The sequence below is a fragment of the Carcharhinus amblyrhynchos genome, chromosome 6, assembly GCF_965287045.1.
Source record: "Carcharhinus amblyrhynchos chromosome 6, sCarAmb.v2.hapA, whole genome shotgun sequence".
Taxonomy (NCBI): domain Eukaryota; kingdom Metazoa; phylum Chordata; class Chondrichthyes; order Carcharhiniformes; family Carcharhinidae; genus Carcharhinus; species Carcharhinus amblyrhynchos.
The window spans coordinates 79,339,346-79,358,722 of NC_137329.1; the positions used below are offsets into that span (position 1 = coordinate 79,339,346).

The 19,377-nt window shown below is 40.9% G+C and overlaps 1 protein-coding gene across 1 annotated transcript in view; it reads right to left on the minus strand.

Annotated features, from left to right (window-relative positions):
* Window positions 1–19,377, minus strand: part of LOC145344031 (sortilin-like) — a 111,183-nt gene that overhangs the window by 41,575 nt on the left and 50,231 nt on the right. The window contains exons 3-8 of the mRNA XM_080190758.1: window positions 17,539–17,615; window positions 11,921–12,023; window positions 11,636–11,815; window positions 11,399–11,472; window positions 9,331–9,377; window positions 3,175–3,311 (exon numbers count right to left, since the gene is read on the minus strand). Coding sequence (XP_080046884.1) covers window positions 3,175–3,311; window positions 9,331–9,377; window positions 11,399–11,472; window positions 11,636–11,815; window positions 11,921–12,023; window positions 17,539–17,615 — 618 coding nt within the window. The remainder of the gene's footprint in view (window positions 1–3,174; window positions 3,312–9,330; window positions 9,378–11,398; window positions 11,473–11,635; window positions 11,816–11,920; window positions 12,024–17,538; window positions 17,616–19,377) is intronic.

The following is a 19,377-nucleotide window of genomic DNA, read 5'->3' on the forward strand; positions in this document are numbered from 1 at the left end:
TTGTCAGGGCCCATAGTCTCTGCAGTATCCAGTGCCTTCAGATGTTTCCTGATATAATGTGGAGTGAATCGAATTGGCTGAAGCCTGGCACCTGTGATGATGGGGACCTCTGGAGGAAGCTAAGATGGATCATCCATTTAGCACTTCTGGCTGAAGATTGTCATAAAAACTTCAGCCTCATTTTTTACACTGATTTGCTCATTGAGAATGGGGATATTTGTGGAGCCTCCTCCTCCTGTGAGTTGTTTAATTGTTCACCACCATTCATGACTGGATGTAGCAGGACTGCAGAGCTTAGATTGGATCTGCTTAGCACTATCACTTGCTGCTTATGCTGTTTGGAACACAAATAGTCCTGTGTTTTAGCTTCACCAGGCTGACGCTCAATTTTTAAGTATGCCTGATGTTGAGTGACTTGCTAGGCATTTAAGTGTCATTGTTGCAGATGTTGCATGTAGGCCATAAGGAAATTCAATGAACCAAAAGTTTTTGAGAATAGACAATTGTTTCAGGGTCATTCTTAAAGTTTAAATTTATTTATTATTGTCACAAGTAGGCTTACATTAACACTGCAATGAAGTTACTGCGAAAACCCCTTCATCGCCACACTCCAACGCCTGTTCAGGTATGCTGAGGGAGAATTTAGTATGGACAATTAGGCCATTTTAATTCCAGATTTTTATTTAGTTCAAATTTCACCATCTGCTGTGGTGGGATTTGAACCCAAGTTCTCTGAGAAATAGCTGTATTACCGGTCCAGTGACAATATCACTATGCCAGCACCTCCGCATGATCCTGAGATGCTTCATACAGAATGAGGAGAACATTCTAAAGTGGAAATATTAGGAAAGTTGACAGAAATATATTTGAAGAGGATCATTAAGTTACACATGTGCACTTGTATTAGCCACCTTATGTTATTATGTTATGTATTAATATCGTGGCTTGATGGTACAGACACATTTGTATTTGTATATTACACATAATAGAACAAAATATCCATTGCTGTTGATAGCAGGATGTTTCAGGCTGATTCCAAAAAATATTGCCAACACTGAATTGAGGCTTAAACATTGCAAGATGTCCTTGGGCAGCCTGGTGGGATTTGCCTGCTGATTTTCCTTCTGGGAAAAAATGTGCACCTTCTGCTCCATGCTTTCCCTAATACACAGTGTAAACTCAGAATTTGCCACATGATGTAACAAAAGAAGAAAGCCACATCCTTCCAATCTGGTGCAGTGGCAACATTCCATAGCAACATGGTAACTATAACATTCTCATCTTGCATCATCACAGTACAGCAGGAGTAAACCATACAGAAGGAAAAGTATTTTCCATCTCTGGACATGTATGGACTTCATTGCATTTCCTGTATTTGATTCAGAATTGTGATGTTTTACTGTGTAAAGTACATCAGTGCCAAAAGTCATTATATGTAGTTGTACAGCTGAATGCACAATGAATTAATATTTGGGTTGTTTTTACCAATTTGCACTCTTAGCATGAAGTCTTGTGCATTGGCTGTGCACCTCAGTAATTCCAAGACAGGGGTCAGTTAGTTTCTGGCACATTTTCTGTTTGCTAACCCAGTGTGACCAGCTAAACTCTTGTGCCTGGAGTTACTGCTTGTTTCTCCTAGCATTCAAAGCTCAGGTTAGAAATGGAACTTTGCAAGCTCAATCCAATTAAGTGCAAATTGTTCACACTGCAAGATTTAGCAAAATCATACTGAACATTTTGATCGGACAATTGCACATTCTGTGTTTGAACGGTTTATAGTCATCCCTTCTTGCTGGAAGTTTATTAATAATATATTGAGATTTTTAAAACTATTTTTTGCTGTCTGTACTAACTATTAAATCCAGCAGAGATGATGTTCTGACAAGAGGACATTAGGATAGAGAAGTGCTGTTGCAATTGTACAGGGTGTTGGTGAGGCCTCACCTGGAATACTGCATACAGTTTTGGTCCCATTACCTGTATAAGGATATTGTAATAGTGGAGACAGTCCAACATTCACCAGGCTAATTTCTGGGAGGAGAGGGTTGTCCTATCAAGGGAGACTAAATAATCTGGGTCTGCATTTCTTGGAGTTTAGAAGAGCAAGGGATGACCTTATATAAGGTCCTGAGGGGACTTGACAGGGTCAGTGCTGAGATGTTTTCACTAGTGGGAGAATCTCAAACAAAGAGACATAGGACAGGTTACTTAAACTGAGGTGTGCAGAAATTTCTTCTCGCAGAGGGTGGTGAATCCCTGGAATTCTCTGCCCCAAAAGGTGCTAGAGGCTGGATCATTACAAGTATTTAAAGTGGAGGTGGATAAATATTTGATATATTGAGGAATAGAGGGCAATGGGGAAATGGCATAGAAAAGGAGTTGAGGCTGGCATAGATCAATCATGATTGTATTAAATGGCAGGGCAGGCCTAAAGGGTCTAGTGGCATACCATTGCTTCTATTTCCTGATTGTTTCTGCACCATTTGGAGCACTGTTTCTGAAGGGCTTGGATGAATCCGTGGCACAGTGGTTAACATTGCTGCTTCACGGCGCCTGGGACCCGGGTTCAATTCCAGCCTTGGGCCACGGTCTGTGTGGAGTTTTCATATTCTCCCCATGGGTTTCCTCCTGGTGCACTGATTTCCTCCCACATTCCAAAGATGTGCAGGTTAGGTTGATTTGCCATACTATATTATTCCCTTAGTGTCAGTGGGATTAACAGGGTACATATAATATGTGGTGATAAGGGGGATTGCTGTTGGTGCAGGCTCAATGGGCTGATTAGCCTCCTTCTGCACAGTAGGGATTCTATGATGCTGTCTAACTTGATTATCAGATCATCTATAGTATTCCAGGTGTAGCCTGATCAGAGCATTGATTAAGATTCAACAGACTCCTTCAGAATCCCAGCTCATGGAGTTGTTAACACCAGGAAAAGTGGTTCAGATATAAGCAGTTATCTTCAACACATCTGGTAGCAACAGTGAGAAAAGTTAACATTGAGTTGAATATGAATCTTCTTCTGAAGAAAAGCAATATTCAAATCAAAATGTTAACTTTATTCCCCTGTCCACAAATGCCGCCAGATCCGAGTCTTTCCAACACTTTCTGTTTTTGTTCCAAGTTTCCAGCATCTACAATATTTTGCTTTTATTCTGGGAGTAGTTGTTTTACCTGGTTACTGATAACAGAGGCAAAGAGGAAACGGCCAGCAAAACCAAACGAGTAAACGTTGTTGAGAAGTGTTACAAAAGTTCCTCCAAAATCTGTTGTCCTCTTTAGCTCCAATACCCCTTTTGCATCTTTATCGTCTGTAAAATAATATTAAAACATTTAGTGATGGAACAACCAAATGGTGTTTGCATCTCTTACAAAACTGATCAGTTATACTTAGTTCTATAGTCACACACTCTGTGGCTCTACGGGCTTTGTCCCCACTTAAGAAACTGGATGCATACGGAACACAAAAAATAACTGCTTTGAAATGGAATTAATTGTCATATCAGTGTGAAGGACAAGTTGCAGCTTTTTATTCTCAGATGGAGACTATAGACTAATCATATTGCTGGAATTCCGGTTGTGCTTAGAGGAACCATACCTCTTAGTTCATCCCTCAAAGTCCTGCTAGATTAGAACGATTAGTAATACATTACACACATCAACTATAAAGTAGATTTAACAATACAAATAAAGGTTGCATAACAGTCTTGATAAATTTTGAGTGAATGAATGTTTAGCAGTTCTTCCCTTCAATGTAATTTTTTTGGCCAATTCACAGTGGGCACAAATCCCATTATGGCCGCTAACTCTTGCGAGAGGGCCATAATGGGATTTACAGTGGCGAGATCTCAGTTTGAGATCTTCCCCGTCCCCACTGGTGATATAATCAGGTTGACACCCAGCGAGGACATGAACCTGATTACCATTAACTTGAATTAATTTAGATATCTTAAACAGCTTAACACCAGTGCTTCTGGGTCATCAGATGTCCTGTCCTGCCAGCGTGACATCACGCCAGCGGGAATCACTACTGGTTTCCAAAAACAGAAACCAGTCATTATATCCACACTGGAAGCTCAGAAGTATGTATTAGGTAGTGACGAACAGACACTGTCCCCTGGCACCGCCAGGGGTATGGCCTCCAGGAAACCCCATTGGTAACGGGGATTCCCATTATGTGGAGATGTTGGTGATGATTGCAGGAGGGGGTGGGTGGGCAGTCAAGCCCCGATGCAAGCTATGATCAGGGGGACAGGTATTCTGAAGCCCTGATGCAAACAGTCATGGGGGAGGGGAGGTGGGAGGGTTGCTCTGAAGTCCTATGCCTGACGATGGTGGAGATGCAGGTGGGTGAAGTTACTTTCACTTTGAGATTGGGAGTCTTTTAAAAAGGTCATGCTGACCTTGGTGGAACTATGTAGCTGCACTCCGCCAGAATGACGGTGCAAGACAAGCCCCCATACTTTATTTTTGATAAAGTGTTGGAAGACGTGGATTGAAACCCTGGCTGTGTTTCTAGGGAGAAACATGCCGACTTTTGATCGGAACCTAACACTTTGGCTGGAATATTACAGCCATTCATACCGGCAGGATTTTGCCATCTTGCTACAATCGATAGAGATTTGGCTGGGCACCAAATTCTCTGACCTAACTGCAGCAGGAGTGTGGCGTGAATGGCCAGTAAGATTGCACCCTTTGTCATTTTTTTGGAAAATTTTACCCTCTGTAGGAACATAGGAATTAGGAGCAGAATTAGGCAAATTCAACCCTTCAAGCCTGTTCTGCCACTCAATCTGATCATGGCTATCTCTCTCTGGTCTCAAATCCACCTCCCCACCTGTTCCCCATATCTCACTTTCCCTTATTAGAACTATATCTATCCCCCTCTTGAAATGATGCAATGATTCAGACTGCACTGCGCTATGGGTCTGTGAGTTTCACAAATTCACCAACCTCTGCAAGAAGTAGTTCCTCCTCATCTCAGCTTTAAATCTATTGCCTCTCGACCTGTAGCTGTGACCTCTTGTTCTAGAGGAAACATTTGGTCCACATTTACTTCATAGATTTATTTTAAATTTTATATACATTGATTAGGTCCCCTCTCATCCTTCTAAACTCCAGTGAGTACAAGCCCAAACTGCTTAACTTCTCCTCATACATCTACCCCTTCATCCCTGATTTCAATCTGATGAACCTCCGCTGAACTGCCTTCAATGCCACCACATCCTTCCTCAAGTAAGGATACCAAACCAGGACACAATACTTCACATGTCGTCCCACCAATACCCTACACAATTGCAACAACACTTCTCTATTTTTATACTCCAGTCCTTTTACAATAAATGCCAACATCCAAATTTCCTGTAATCTTCATCAAAGGTAATTTAATAACAATCTTATAATTCTTGTGACAGATCATAAACACCTGACTGTAATGGAGCAATTATTCAAATCAATTCCAGGTTTCCAAAATATGCACGGCCAAAATAAATAAGAATTTTCATGATACATAATGAAATGAATTACTTGGTAAAAGTATCTACTAATCAACTTTATAATATAACCCCCCTTAGCCCATATTCTTCATATAAATTTTTGCCTCTGTTGCCTCCAAGATCACGAGAGATTGATACCATGGTCTTCCCTCATTAAAGTTTCCTTGGCAATAGAAAATCAGTAAGGAAACAATCTCACAATACCAGTTAGTCATTAAGTGTAATCTTCAAAACATTAGCGATTCCAATTGTCCAGATTTAATCACTCATTTGCAGCTGAAATCATTCTCATCAATTATGTTTCAATGAAAATTCAGATATTGTGCAAGGCTGAAGCCTTTTCAATTTTAGGTGCATGTGTGGCTCTGGGATCATTACTTCTCACTACTCGAAACTACGTAATTAATAATCTTCGAATTTACACTTTGGTATTTCCCTATGAGCTAGAGAAAGAATATACTGCTACATGAATTATTTATTATTCATTTACAGGTAATTAAAATTACACTCAGACTAAACTTTAATAAGTGCTGACATCTAAATAACAATTCTGGATTAAAATGCAATATCAACGTGCACAATAAATTGATTCATTTGAAGAAATTTGACTTTCATAGACTTGCTGACTTCAGCAGTTGTGCAACATATGTGACCTTTCTCGTTTGTGTCTCATCATACTGAATAGAATGACTACAAATACAATTCTTTAAGATAAGTCAAGTCACTAATATAGTTTCCAGAATCCAAGGGACAAATTAAAGCCATGATATGAACTTTCAGAAACTAATAGAGGACAATCAGCCAAAATATCAAAGACTTCAAACCACATAAAATGGAAATGGGGAAAATATTAATGTGGTAGTGGACTGAAGAGACTGGAGAGAGAAATTTGGAAAATAAATCTCCAGTTCCGGATCCGATAAATACATACAGGTATATTTTTCACTTCTATTTTCAAGCCAAATATACATATAACTATAATTGAACAGCAAAAAAACAAAACTATATTACAAGGAAATTTTGCATTTTCACGATTGTTTCTACAGGAGGATTGTGCCACTGGACAACAGTGATTAAAAAAACACAAGACCACCTTTACAGTGATGCACATTAATTATTATTGTATCTGTACGTTGCTTTGCTCTCAAGAATCTAAAAACTAGCACATGCTGCCAGGTTTTGGAATTCAAAGGAGGTGGGTAAAGATGAGCTAGTCCCAATACTATCAGAAAAGGCACTCTAATGATTAAAGGAGGTGTTTGGAGCAGCACCGAGACAGGTCTCTGGCATCTTATGTGGGTCAGTTGTTCACTATGTGCAACTGCACATCATGACTTGACTGGAATGCAAACTAACATGGGCATCACAAATGGCTCAAAATACTGTACATAACCCCTTCCAAAATGCTGTCAAGCCAATGATCAAGCATTTGTGGGCCCTGATCTTATATGATTTACTTGTAAGGCAGTTCAGTTCAGACTGGGGAACAGACTAATAGTTTGCCTGCTTTTTTGCAATGCAGAGTACATTATAATTCCTGGCTGTCTGCTGTTGAATTTTAAAATAGTTAAAATTATATTAAATTTAATATCTAAAGTTTCAATATCTTCACAACATTCACTGATTTCTTAACTCTTTCAGGGTTGAACTTAATAGTTACAAATGAAATTGATCATCTGTCAGTTACACATTAGATTATTTCATTAATTCCATTTGATACATTGGACATGTAGGGGAATTTCTGCAAACACCAGAGAAGCAGTTTGAGTGCAGTGGAAATAGTATGGGCATGGGATCCTTTACAATCATCAAGCTTATTCCACTAGCTCAAGTGTGATAGAACTGACACAGCTGACCTCCACTCCTAAGCCAGTTGGGATATTAGAGGTCACAGCAGAATCATTTCATGTAAATATGTTTGACAGGTACCTGTGCCAATCTGGACACTTTCTGGGCACCGATAGAGGAGGGTGGGAAAGAAAAAGCAGCAGTGGCCAGCTAATGCTATTCGGGTCAATATCGTTTATAGGAAGGCTGACATTACAGAATATGCAAAGCCAGGAACATGAAAGTGGAACCCCACATGGTCTCCTTGTATAAGAGACTTTCCCCAGCATTAAGATTGCTGTACAAATTAGAATCAAGTGCTGAAAGAATTGCATGACAAATTGCTGCCCACCTCCCCACACTCCCCTTCTGCAAGAGTCACAGACTATTCTTGGGGCAAGTTGATGTTCTGCTCACCCAAAGCCCCATCAGAGGTTCTCTGGGGAGAGATACATATTCTAGGTGTTAGCCCCCAAGAAGTTTTCAGAATACTGATACTAGCAAGGGATTTTGGGGTCAGTTTTCATGAGTGCAAATTAATCATTGCCAAGTTGATTTATGATAGTGTTCACATATATTCTTTAAAAATTGTTGTGGACAGCAGTTTATGGAAATAAAAGAAATATTTCATACTAACCAGAGAGTTCTAATCCTGAGGGATATTGTCACCTTTATCCAGATGCCAATTTTGTGCTCAGGCCAATGTTAGTTTTTTTCATTGTTGACTTCTTCATCATAATGTGCAATTGCCTTTCATCATTGTTGCCCCTTCAATTATGTGTTTAAAGCAATTCTATGCATTTAATAACATCTTGGAAACTGTGTTGGTTGTATATATGATCAATGTTCAAGCTTTCTTATGCATTCAAGAAAACATGCTTGGTACCAAAAGGGATCTTAATGTTTGACTTGCTTTGGAAAAGTATCTTTACATTTTGGCTGTTCCTGAGCCTTCACTGATAAGGATGGTCATGTTCACTGGTCTATGTTAAACGTCTTACTTCTGTTTATTGATGTGGAAAATGTGGATGTATTCATCCTATATTCAACTCAGTGTCACCATATTGCTAATGGTATATTAAGCTAGTGTTTCAGAAAAAATGTTTTTTCAGTGCATGTATTTACTACATGCAACATATCTCAATGCCTTATATTCCCAAGTTTCTGCCTTCCTTATGTGCTGACCTTTGCTTAAGTACAATTCTCAAGATGTTGGTAATCATCGAGTAGCTGTACACATGCAATTCAAGAAATGGAATGAAACAAAGGGAGTAAAGTTAGTCTAACAAGGTAGCACAACACAAACAATAGCAAGCCAACAGCCACCCTAACCAATTTTCTTTGTAATTGATATTGATGAATGTAAAACAGACCGTGGATTTACTATTGCCTTCTCAGTGCCAAGTCACTTTTCACTCCAGCAAGTATCACCAGTTATTTCTGTTGAGTAGTGGGCATCAGAGTCAGGCCTGATCTTGTTTTTAATCACACTCATCCAAAGGTGAAAGTCACTGGATCGTAGGAATGGGAAATTTGGTTAAATTTTCCCTTTCTCTGGTCCAAGCTCTAAGCATTGTGGCACTCAGCTGGATGAGAATACATTACTCAGCTCAGACAAGGGATGAGCCTGAGATTGTATGATATAGGTACCAGCTATGGTAGCATTGTGGACAGCCCTGACATTGCTTTCTTAAATAACTTACAGGCACTCTGAATGCAGTTTCCAACACTTTCACAAAGAAAAACACCACATTTACTCTGATAGCATGGTAACAGCTGTCAAATCACTAGAGTTACATCTCAACTAACAATAAAAACATTTCTATAGGAAGAGGAAAAAGAGAGAATCTACCTATAACTGAGAGTAAGAGCAGCAATTAGAGATTGAAAGGGGAGATTCAGGATGGGATAAACAGAAAAACAGAATTAAAGACAGCGAAGGGATAAATAAGCAAGAACCAACTCGGATTTCAAACAAAATAATTTTTTAAAAAATCAGTTAACTTACAAATGCCATTGGGATGAGTTGAGAAGAAAATAGTGTTTCCAGGTCCCCTAGAAAACAAAAAAATCATGAGAAACAAGTAAAGCAGGTACTTATAGAGCACACACCTCCAGTGTGCAGTGCTAATGCATTATTACAATAGTGCAGTTCTTCCTTGAGGCTTCTCCCTGCCTGATTGATGTTCTATAATTAGAAATTGAAAAAATATTCAGAGCTTCCATTGCACTGAAGAGGCTTCAGGTTAATTTGTATCCAACAATCTGCTCTGAAAACTCACAGTTGTGAAAAATTCCACCACAACAGTAAATGTCAATTTGCCCTGTCTCCCAATATTAATGGATCCTTTTAAAAAATTCCAGTATCCAGAACTATACCTTAACCAAATACCCAACAGTTCATCTTTGGGCCTTGCTCCCTATCTGTTTACCAAGTTTCATCAAAATTTATCCATTTGTTTTTGAGATACATTGTTTACAAATGGATATAAATATTGTGTTGTTCAAGATTCGCAAGTCTACTTGTGGGTCAGAAAGATACAATAAGGTATGGTACAGTACCATAAAAATCTATGAATAAAATGGTTGCAATGTTTGCTGTTCAACAGTGGGTACTTGTTGTAGATCAATATGAAAGACTAGAATATTTTTGAGTAATGATGGTAGATTTGTTTTAATTAAGGATATCTTGGAAATGGAGTAAAGGCAGATAATGAGTTTGATGTGCAGATTAGCCATGACCCAATTGATTAGCAGAATAAGCTCGGAACTGAATGATCAACTTTTGTTCCAGTGTAACAATGTGATTGCCTGACGAAGTTGGAGGTGGAATTTCCCCAGAGTAGTTTTCTCATTATTGGCCCTTGGCTTTTCTCATTCGCCCCCCACCCCCCACGCACCATCACCTCTCTCAGAGTTGTACACATGGCTGCTTGTGGGAAGGGGACGGTGGAGTGGAGTATCTAGCCATCATGATTAAGTTGTCATATGCCAGGCAGATCTGATGGCTCAGGTGGTCTTTCTCTGCCCATCAATTTTGTATGGTCATAGTGACTTTAAGTGAACAGAAAAAGGATAATATAAGGACATAAGAACTTAAGAAATAGGAACAGGAGTAGGCCATCTAGCCCTTCGAGCCTGCCCCGCCATTCAATAAGATCATGGCTGATCTGTCATGGCTCAGTTCCACATTCCCGCCCTCTCCCCATAACCCTTAATCCCCTCTCTCATCAAAAACCCATCAACCCGTGTCTTAAAAATATTTAGTGAGGTAGCCTCCACCACGTCAACGGGCAGAGAATTCCAGAGATTCACCACCCTTTGAGTGAAGAAGTTCTTCCTCAACTCCGTTCTAAACCGCCCCCCCTTTATCTTGAGGCTGTGCCCCCTAGTCCTACTGTCCTTTCTGAGCGGGAAGAGTCTCTCCACCTCTATCCTATCCATCCCATTCATCATCTTATATGTCTCAATGAGATCTCCCCTCATTCTTCTAAACTCTAACGAGTACAAGCCTAATTTATTCAGCCTCTCCTCATAGCTCAACCCCCTCAACTCCGGCATCAGCCTAGTAAACCTCCTCTGCACTCCCTCCAAGGCCAAAATATCCTTGCGTAAGTACGGCGCCCAAAACTGCACACAGTACTCCAGCTGCGGCCTCACCAATGCCCTATACAGCTGCAGCAAGACCTCCCTACTTTTATATTCAATCCCCCCCGCTATGAAGGCCAGCATCCCATTTGCCTTCCTGACCACCTGCTGCACCTGCAAGCTGGGTTTTTGCAACTCATGCACAAGGACCCCGAGGTCCCTCTGCACCGTCGCCTGCTGCAGTTTTTCGCCACGTAAGTAATAATCCTTCCTACCATATGCTCAAAAGAAGAAAAGGTCGGGGAGAATCCAATAGATGACATAAATTTACTAGCATTAGTGATCACTTAATTTAGTGAACAATTATGCCAAAATTCTTTAAATTGTGGTGCAATTTTCTTAAATATTAGAAACCTGTTGCTACAAAAAAATGCTTTGGAGCCGATCTTATGCAAGATCCAGAGGTTTAAAAGAAGTCTCTAACTTACCATGAATAAGTATATACAAATCGATGGATTGTCACCCATGTTGCACCAAAATTCCGAGAAAACCACAGAGCGTGCTGCAGTGGGAGAAAGCAATGTAAAAGTGAGAGCTTCTTCCAAACGTTGATGCTGGTAGCTGAGCAGGAACCTTTTGTATTTTTACAGCTCATCAGTTAGAATGGCAGAATATGTAAATTTAAAAACAGTAAGCTTGGCTGATTGCACCTTTGGGATACTCACATCAGCACTGTAGGCCAGCAGATAGTCTGAGTTGGTGGAATGATAGAGCATCGGATGGCCCGGACGGAAGGGTAGCAGGATAGAATGAAATGTTTCACCAGAATCAGACGATCGGATTATTACACCACTATGCTTTCCACTTTGTCCCAAGCGTCTTGACATATCAGCTGTCAGAATTACCTTTTATTTTAAGACAAAGGAATGAATTATTAATAATTGTGCAGTGCTTTCCTGATTCATGCTGAGAGAAAATTTCTTGTTTCAACCATTTTGAGAAAGTCTCACCTTCTTGGAATGCTCTGGTCCTACATTAATTCCAAACTCCTTCCGTATATAATAGTTGCTGAGAAGACTCGAGATGTCAGCAAATGTTTTTCCATAATCTTCACTGAAATTCAAAAAAAATCATTACTTATCTGCATCTTCACCAAGCAAGTTACAAACGAATAAAAAAAAGGACACAATTCTTTCCCAAGTCCTTTAGCCATACAACAGAAAGGACAATAACAATTATTTTCCTTTCTTCCCCTGAGGGGGAGGAGGTGAGGCATTGTTGAATTGTAATTAATACGTTAAAGTCCAATCTCCTAAATGCTTAACAGGGTGGAAAGCTGTAAAGCATGAAGTAAAGAGTATATACACATACATGAAGGACAGAAAACTGAAGTAGAGATGAACGGATGAGTAAGAAACTGAAACAGTTGCATAAGAGAAAAATAGACATGGCGATTACAAATGAAGGTCTGGAAGTAAACCTGTTACATTGAACAAGCTGTAACATTTGTATGAAAAAATGACTGCGCAAATACTTGTATGTCTCTGCTAAAATAACTAAGTGGGCAAAGGGCCTTCAACAAATTCATCATACAATTGTGCGCTGTTACTGCATGGTGCAATTTCAAAGTGACCTGCTTCCATACTGCATCCTCTACATATTTGTCTTCCACATACAAGTATTTGAGTTTGAGAGATTAGGTTCAGATTACAGTTGAAATAGGGTTGGAATTTATAATTTCTTTCATCCATTGAGTGCACTGAAGCAGAAAACAAGAACGATTCAGGGTAATCTTATATGGTACAGTTGTTCACAAGATGTAATTGTAACTTGACGTCATTCAACTTATTCTTTATCTTTTATGATGAAGGGTTAAAGGGGTAGATTTTTTTAGACAAAGGGATACATTTTTGAATTGACTTTTGCTGCACCCAAACTCAGGACACATGGCTGAATCCAAGGATCATCATAAAATGGCCCTCTGGCCTCAGCTATCGATGTAGGACTAGCTGCCACCACAGGATGAGTATCCACAGATAGTTCATCCCACCTCATGGGAGAAACAAATTTGGGATATATTTCAAGAAAAAGAGTTTGGAGCAAAATATGGGAGCAGGGGAGGGGCTGGTATCATTGCACAAGATATGGAGCCTGGAGAGTTTGAGCAGGATAGGTGTTGGTCAGTAACACATTTTGTAGAGAAATTCTCTAGAAGGTTGCGATCCCTCATTAACATATTCAATGGGCCCAGGATACTGAAAAAAAAACAGAGACCAATAAACTTCAGTGTGTCCCAGGGCACAGGTCAACCCACTGCTAACTGTGTGCTTTGCCCCTATTCTCTGCCCAAGAAATAGTTGCACACGTACCAGTTTCTACCACACATTTCTTTGTCATTTTATTCTAATGGATAATTAAAAATGCAATGCAGATAAAATTCAACTTTGACAGATGTGTGGGACAAAAGTTCAGCAAATCAGCCAGTGGTCAATTTAACATCTAACATCCAGGAAGGCATTGTAACATCTAAGAGCTGGAGAGCACCTTCCCCCCTCATTATACAGTTCCTTACCATTGAGTATGGATGGCCTATCCAATGCCACCTTTTTTTTGCCACCACAACATTCAATTTTACCCCCAGAGATAATGTCTTGTAATTCAGGCGGTTGAATGCCAGACTGGGGGCAGAGAGCAAGACTGAGGGCAGATAATGCCAGAATCTCACACAGTGCTTGCCACACTGTCATAGTCTGGTTGTGAGACACTCATAGTTGTAGGCAATAGTTAGAGATTAGCATTGCTTGACGCTAGCTAGTGTCTGGTGGTGATATGATTGTGCAGCATTAATGTGTTTGTCATATTCACACCTGATACCAATCTCAACAGTAATTTTTAGGCAGGGGTTGTTATGGTTACCAGTAATGCTCACTGTTGCAGAGTGTAACCTCATCTGATTTCTTCCTTTCCCATCGTGCCACAAGAAAGTCATTTTAACTAGATTATATTACCGAAGTGCCAAAGAATTCTCATTCAATTCATGTGAACTCATAAGCTTCCATCACACCAGCTACTGATCTGACACATTGCATATTTGGGTTAAAAATAAAATGTTGGGTCAGGCAGCCTCTCTGGAGAGAAACAGAGTTAATATTTCAGTTTGATTATCCACCATCAAAACATTGAGCTTCCATCAGCAAAAGAAACAGGTCAGTATCGCACATATCTTAGTGCTGCCCAGTGTCTAGCGTGTTCCCGTTTATGAGCTCTTCATTGCATCTCATATAGCTTTCAGCATCAGGAAGAACCCCTCCCAAATGTGTTATTTATAAGAATCATCATTTGCTGGTTAAATTCTTCTGGCTGTTGCTTCAATTCTCCAAGTGTTCAGTATTTTGCATGGTTGTTTAAAGTTGCAAAAATCTGTAGGGAGCAGTGTGGCTGGTGCTCAAGAGGTTTTGTCAACTTCCAGGTTCCTGCTGAAACCTACTGTTCCCAGACAAGGCCACATGACTAGGCATTTCCCTGGAAAATCAGCATGATTGAGACAATGCACAGAGGTGATGATGCTGATGATGAGGAGGAGGAGGTTGATGAGGAGAAGGAGGTTGACGAGGAGGAAGAGGTTGCACAAACCTGTAACAAATCCAGCTTACAGTTACCTCACAGTACAAGGCAGATGATCAAATCTGTGAAATATATTTTCCTGGTCCAGTGAAGATATTTAAACTGCCTTTATAAAGCTTTCTGCATTGTCTTGACTGCACGACTTCATAAATATTAAACTGGCCACTGGCTGTGAGATGTTAAACTAGCTTCTGGCAATTATACCCTGGTTCATCTATGATTTTCCTTTGTATATTTGGGCTACCTGCACCTTTGACATTCCATGACTTGAAATTAGCATCTGTATATCTCCACTGATCTCTTAGTCATCTATGTAAGCTGTTTCCTGAGGATAGCTAATACAACTGATTCTATTTGCTAACCTTGTTACTGAAAATGGACACATCTTATCATGCCCGAAGAGGACGGGGATGGGGACAAGGATGAGAGGGAAGAGGAGGAGGAGGATGATGAGGAGGACAAGAATTCTCAACAGGAAGCTGATTTGTTCATTGTGTTTAGAGAGCAATTCTCCTACTAAACATCAACAAGTAACAACATGTGCAATGTCTGCATTCCCAAAATCTGCCCCTTGCTGCAGCCAAAGTTCAGCCTCAGAGCCCTGCAAGGACATGATGGCCAGTAGTTATGAAGGTGACTGTGATGATTAATTTTGTTCTGCTTGGCGCCAGAATGAACCAAAGGATAAGACACCTGTGAAACCATAGCTGATGATTCCAGTGTGCATATATTTGCTGCATGCCTACAAGAAATGAGATTTCACTCTCCATGGGGAGATGGAACAACACCTCTTATCTGCAAGAGCCCTGCAGTACTCAACAAAATAGTTGTCAAGATTCATCAAGGCATGCTCCATGCTGTACTACCTCACCGTCATAACAAATCAGTTTTTCCTTCAGCTATCCAGCAAGCAGGTCAGTAGTAGGACCATGAGGAGAAGAAGAATTCAACCAACAGAGCCATTTTTTTAGCTGAGATACCCATCCAGATCCCAGTAGTCACAACTCCAATTCCCCATTCATTAATTCCCTTTCCCTGCCAACCAACACAGCATCATCTAGGCCACATTACAAAATTAAAAGCCACCACAAAATCAGCATTACAAACAAAATTTCTGAATGAAATGATTCCATACTGCAAACTGAAGTCAATGATTCACCCTTGTGCCTGTCTTCCGCCTGCCCTTGCCTGTCCTAGTGCAACCTCAACAGGTGCAGCGTGGCTGCTGAAAGATTTGACTTTCAGCAATAGAGACTGAAGATGACCTTGGAGGACACTGTTGAGCAGTTCTGGGCCTCAGAGGTCCATCGGAACATGAGCAGCAGCAGCCCATGCAAGAGGATTCCACTTGCATGAGGTCATGAAACCCCTTTCAGCACTGCACACAGGTCTTCAGAGCTTGACTTCTGTCATTGATATCCGTAGCTATTGCCCCCAAAATGTTCCTGGAAGGCCTTCTGACTCTCTTCAGATGAAGAGCATTTCTCCTCCTTCTGTAAGCCTTCTAGTCAATATCTAGAATGCCCGGAACCAATGTTCTTTCATGTTGTCTGGATCAGATTCAATTCTGGCATGATTGCCAACACGTGCTCCAGTCACAATCTACCTCTCTTTTAAGAGCTGTGGGCAAGATTTAAATAGTGCTGGTCACTATTGATATTGGCCTCCTGTTGATGAATCAGTCAAACAATAGTGCAGTTACCACTATACAGCTATACTTTGAATTATTAAAATAAACAGGCAGCTTGAAGGTGGCATGCATCACAATCAAAGTGGGTGGGTTAATCAAGTATGGTAATCGTCAGGCCTGTGTTTGGAAGCTATTAAACTTAGGCCCAGATCCACAACATACACAGGCACCTTAATCACTACTCATTTATTATTTGTTAAGTTCTTAGGAAAAATCTCCCTTATTTAACCAAATGTGTTGCTGTTGAATCTCTAACATCAGCATTTCACAAGCTTACAATCTCCTGGAGGTAGGAGGATAGCAAGTGCACGGAAATGCGATCACCAAGTTGCCCACCAAAGTCAAATCATGCAGATTTGGCTGTACTATGCCGCTCCTTCATAGTCACTGGGTCAAATTTCTGGAATTCTTGACCCAACAGCACTTTGGAATAGCTTCACCACCCAGCAGACTGAGAAAGTGGTTCACCACCACTATCTCCTAGGAAACTAGGGATGGACAATGCACTGCCAAGAAAGAATATTGGAAAAGCCCTTGTCAAAGGTGGAGAGCGCGTGTTTAAGATGGTGGATGGGGTGCACATCAAGCAGGCTGCTTTGTTCTTGATTTTGTCGAGCTTTTTGAGTATTGTTTGAGCTACACTCATCCAGTAGTATTCCTACAGACTGCTGACTTGTGTCTTTTGATGGTGGGCATTCTCTAGCGAATCAGAAGGTAAGTTACTCACCAGAGAATGTCCTCTGACCCGCTCTTGTACCCACGAATGTATAAGCTTCTGATCAATGTTAGCTCTTCCGATCATGACTGAGTTAAGGAGGATTTTTCTCTCTCAGAGGGGCATTAGTCTGTGGAATTCACTTTCACAGTGAGTAGTGGTAGCTGGGTCGCTGAATATTATAGGCTGATGAGACAGATTTTTGATTTACATGGAAGTCAGGGGTTATGTGCGTTAGACAGGAAAGTGGAGTTGAGGCCATAATCAGATCAACCATGATTTTATCAAGTAGTGGAGTAGGCAAGTGGCCTACTCTTGTTCCTAGTTCTTGTGTCCTTGAAGTTGAGTCCATTTCTTGCAGCTATTTTCAATAGGGAGTATGATCTTATATCAGTTCCCTTTTCTGTTGTATATGTAACTGAACTCATTATGTGGAACCTAGCTCAAGGTTCCTAGTGTCTCCCCGCATCTTTTATACTGTACGCTGTTTGCAAATATGTTGCTGTTTCTTATGCTCCACATCTTCCTCGATGGAACAGGGTGATGATGAAGCCCTACATCAGAACTGCAGAATTCAAGGATAGTAAGTGGTGCCTTACCTTCTGTACAGTCGTGAACTTCCGCCAAAAAACAGCCAAGCAAGTGGCAGGTTGAAAGTAGTCAAAGCAAGAATTATCTGAAAAAATGTGCATTAATTTTAGTGCTAAAGCACACTATAGTTGAAGAACACTAGATAGCAAGTGTTACATTTAAGTTTCCTAGGAGTGGAGGAAAGGAGATGCAGCAACCGTGTTCTATCTTTTGCCACTATGCTCAATATGTGCTATATTCACCGCCAGCAAGACAGCCATAAATATTGAGGGAAACTGTTTAATAAAAAGGTTTTGTAAACCACCCCAAAAACATTATTAGGAAAGCAGGAACACATTCCTTGAAGATAATCAAAATGAGGATGAAATTATAAAAATTTGTAACCTAGCTCAAGGTTCCTACTGTCTCCCCACATCTTTTATAGGGTACACTGTTTGCAACTTTGTTGCTGATTCTTGTACTCCACATCCTCCCCAATGGAATAGGGTGATGATGAAGGTTTAGGAAGAGGGAAGGACAGAGAACAGGGCACTGTGTATTCTGCGAGAGCAGAATTAAAATCCATCATTAATGAAAGCTGGTCATTTTAACTCATTTGTGCCTGTGGTTCCCCTCCTTAACCTTGTGTCCATATGACCGAATTGCAGTTGTCCATAATGAGAGAGTGATGGGGAGTGTTATAGTGCAGTTAAGTGGCTTTCTTTTATTTATTCATGGGGTTTCGGCATCACTGACTGGGCCAGCATTTATTGTCTACTCGTCATTGCCCTTGAGCCAAGCAGCTTGGACAGATTTCCTTCCCTAATGGACAGTGGGGGCAATTCTCTGAACTTGCTGCACCGTTCACGCTGGAGAATAGCAGGCCTAAAAATCCATTTTGCACCTAATGCCAAATTATTTGGAATAATTCCATTCCCTCCCTAATGGCGTGAACTGGATCGAACCCAGAAAGGGTGCAAATCTGAATAGCATCTTTAAAGCAGCACTTAAATATGCATAGCCCATTCAAATCCCATCACACGGAATTCAGGGGCAGGGCAATAACAGCTAGAATCACTACGGGTCTCCACTAGCGGAGACCTGGTGTAATGGTCATGTCAGGGAGTTCGGAGGCCACTGAAGCCCAAGTGGTCAGGGGCATGGCCAGCTGGTACCCATCAGGCAGTGCATACCTGGCACACTGGGAATGGCCAGCAGGCAGCTAATCAGATATTGTCAGTATTCCAGAGGTATTGCTGAGTGGAAGGGACCTGATTGGGGGCTATGCAAGGGGCGGAGTAGGAGGGAGGAGGTCTGATCGGAGTGGGGGCTTGTGCAGGGGTGGACCATGAAGATGATTGTAAAATACATAAATGATTTGTCGGAAAATGTAACTGGACTGATTAGTAAATTTGTGGATGACGCAAAGTTTGGTGGATTTGTGGATAGCAATGAGGACCATCAGAAGATACAGCAGGATCAGTTGAAGACTTGGGCGGAGGGATGGCAGATGGAGTTTAATCCAAACAAATGTGAGGTAATGCATTTTGGAAGGTCTAATACAGACAGGATATTAACAGTAAATGGCAGAACCCTTAAGAGTATTGATAGGCAAAGGGATCTGGGTGTACTGGTACACAGGTCACTGTAAGTGGCAATGCAGGTGGAGGAGGTAGTCAAGAAGGCATACGACATGCTTGCCTTCGTCAGCCAGGGTACTGAGTTTAAAAATTGGCAAGTCATGTTGCAGTTTTATAGAACCTGGAGGCTTTAGAGAGGGTACAGAGATTTACCAGGGTGTTACCTGGTATGGAGGGCATTAGCTATGAGGAGAGGTTGGAGAAACTTGGTTTGTTCTCACTGGAGCG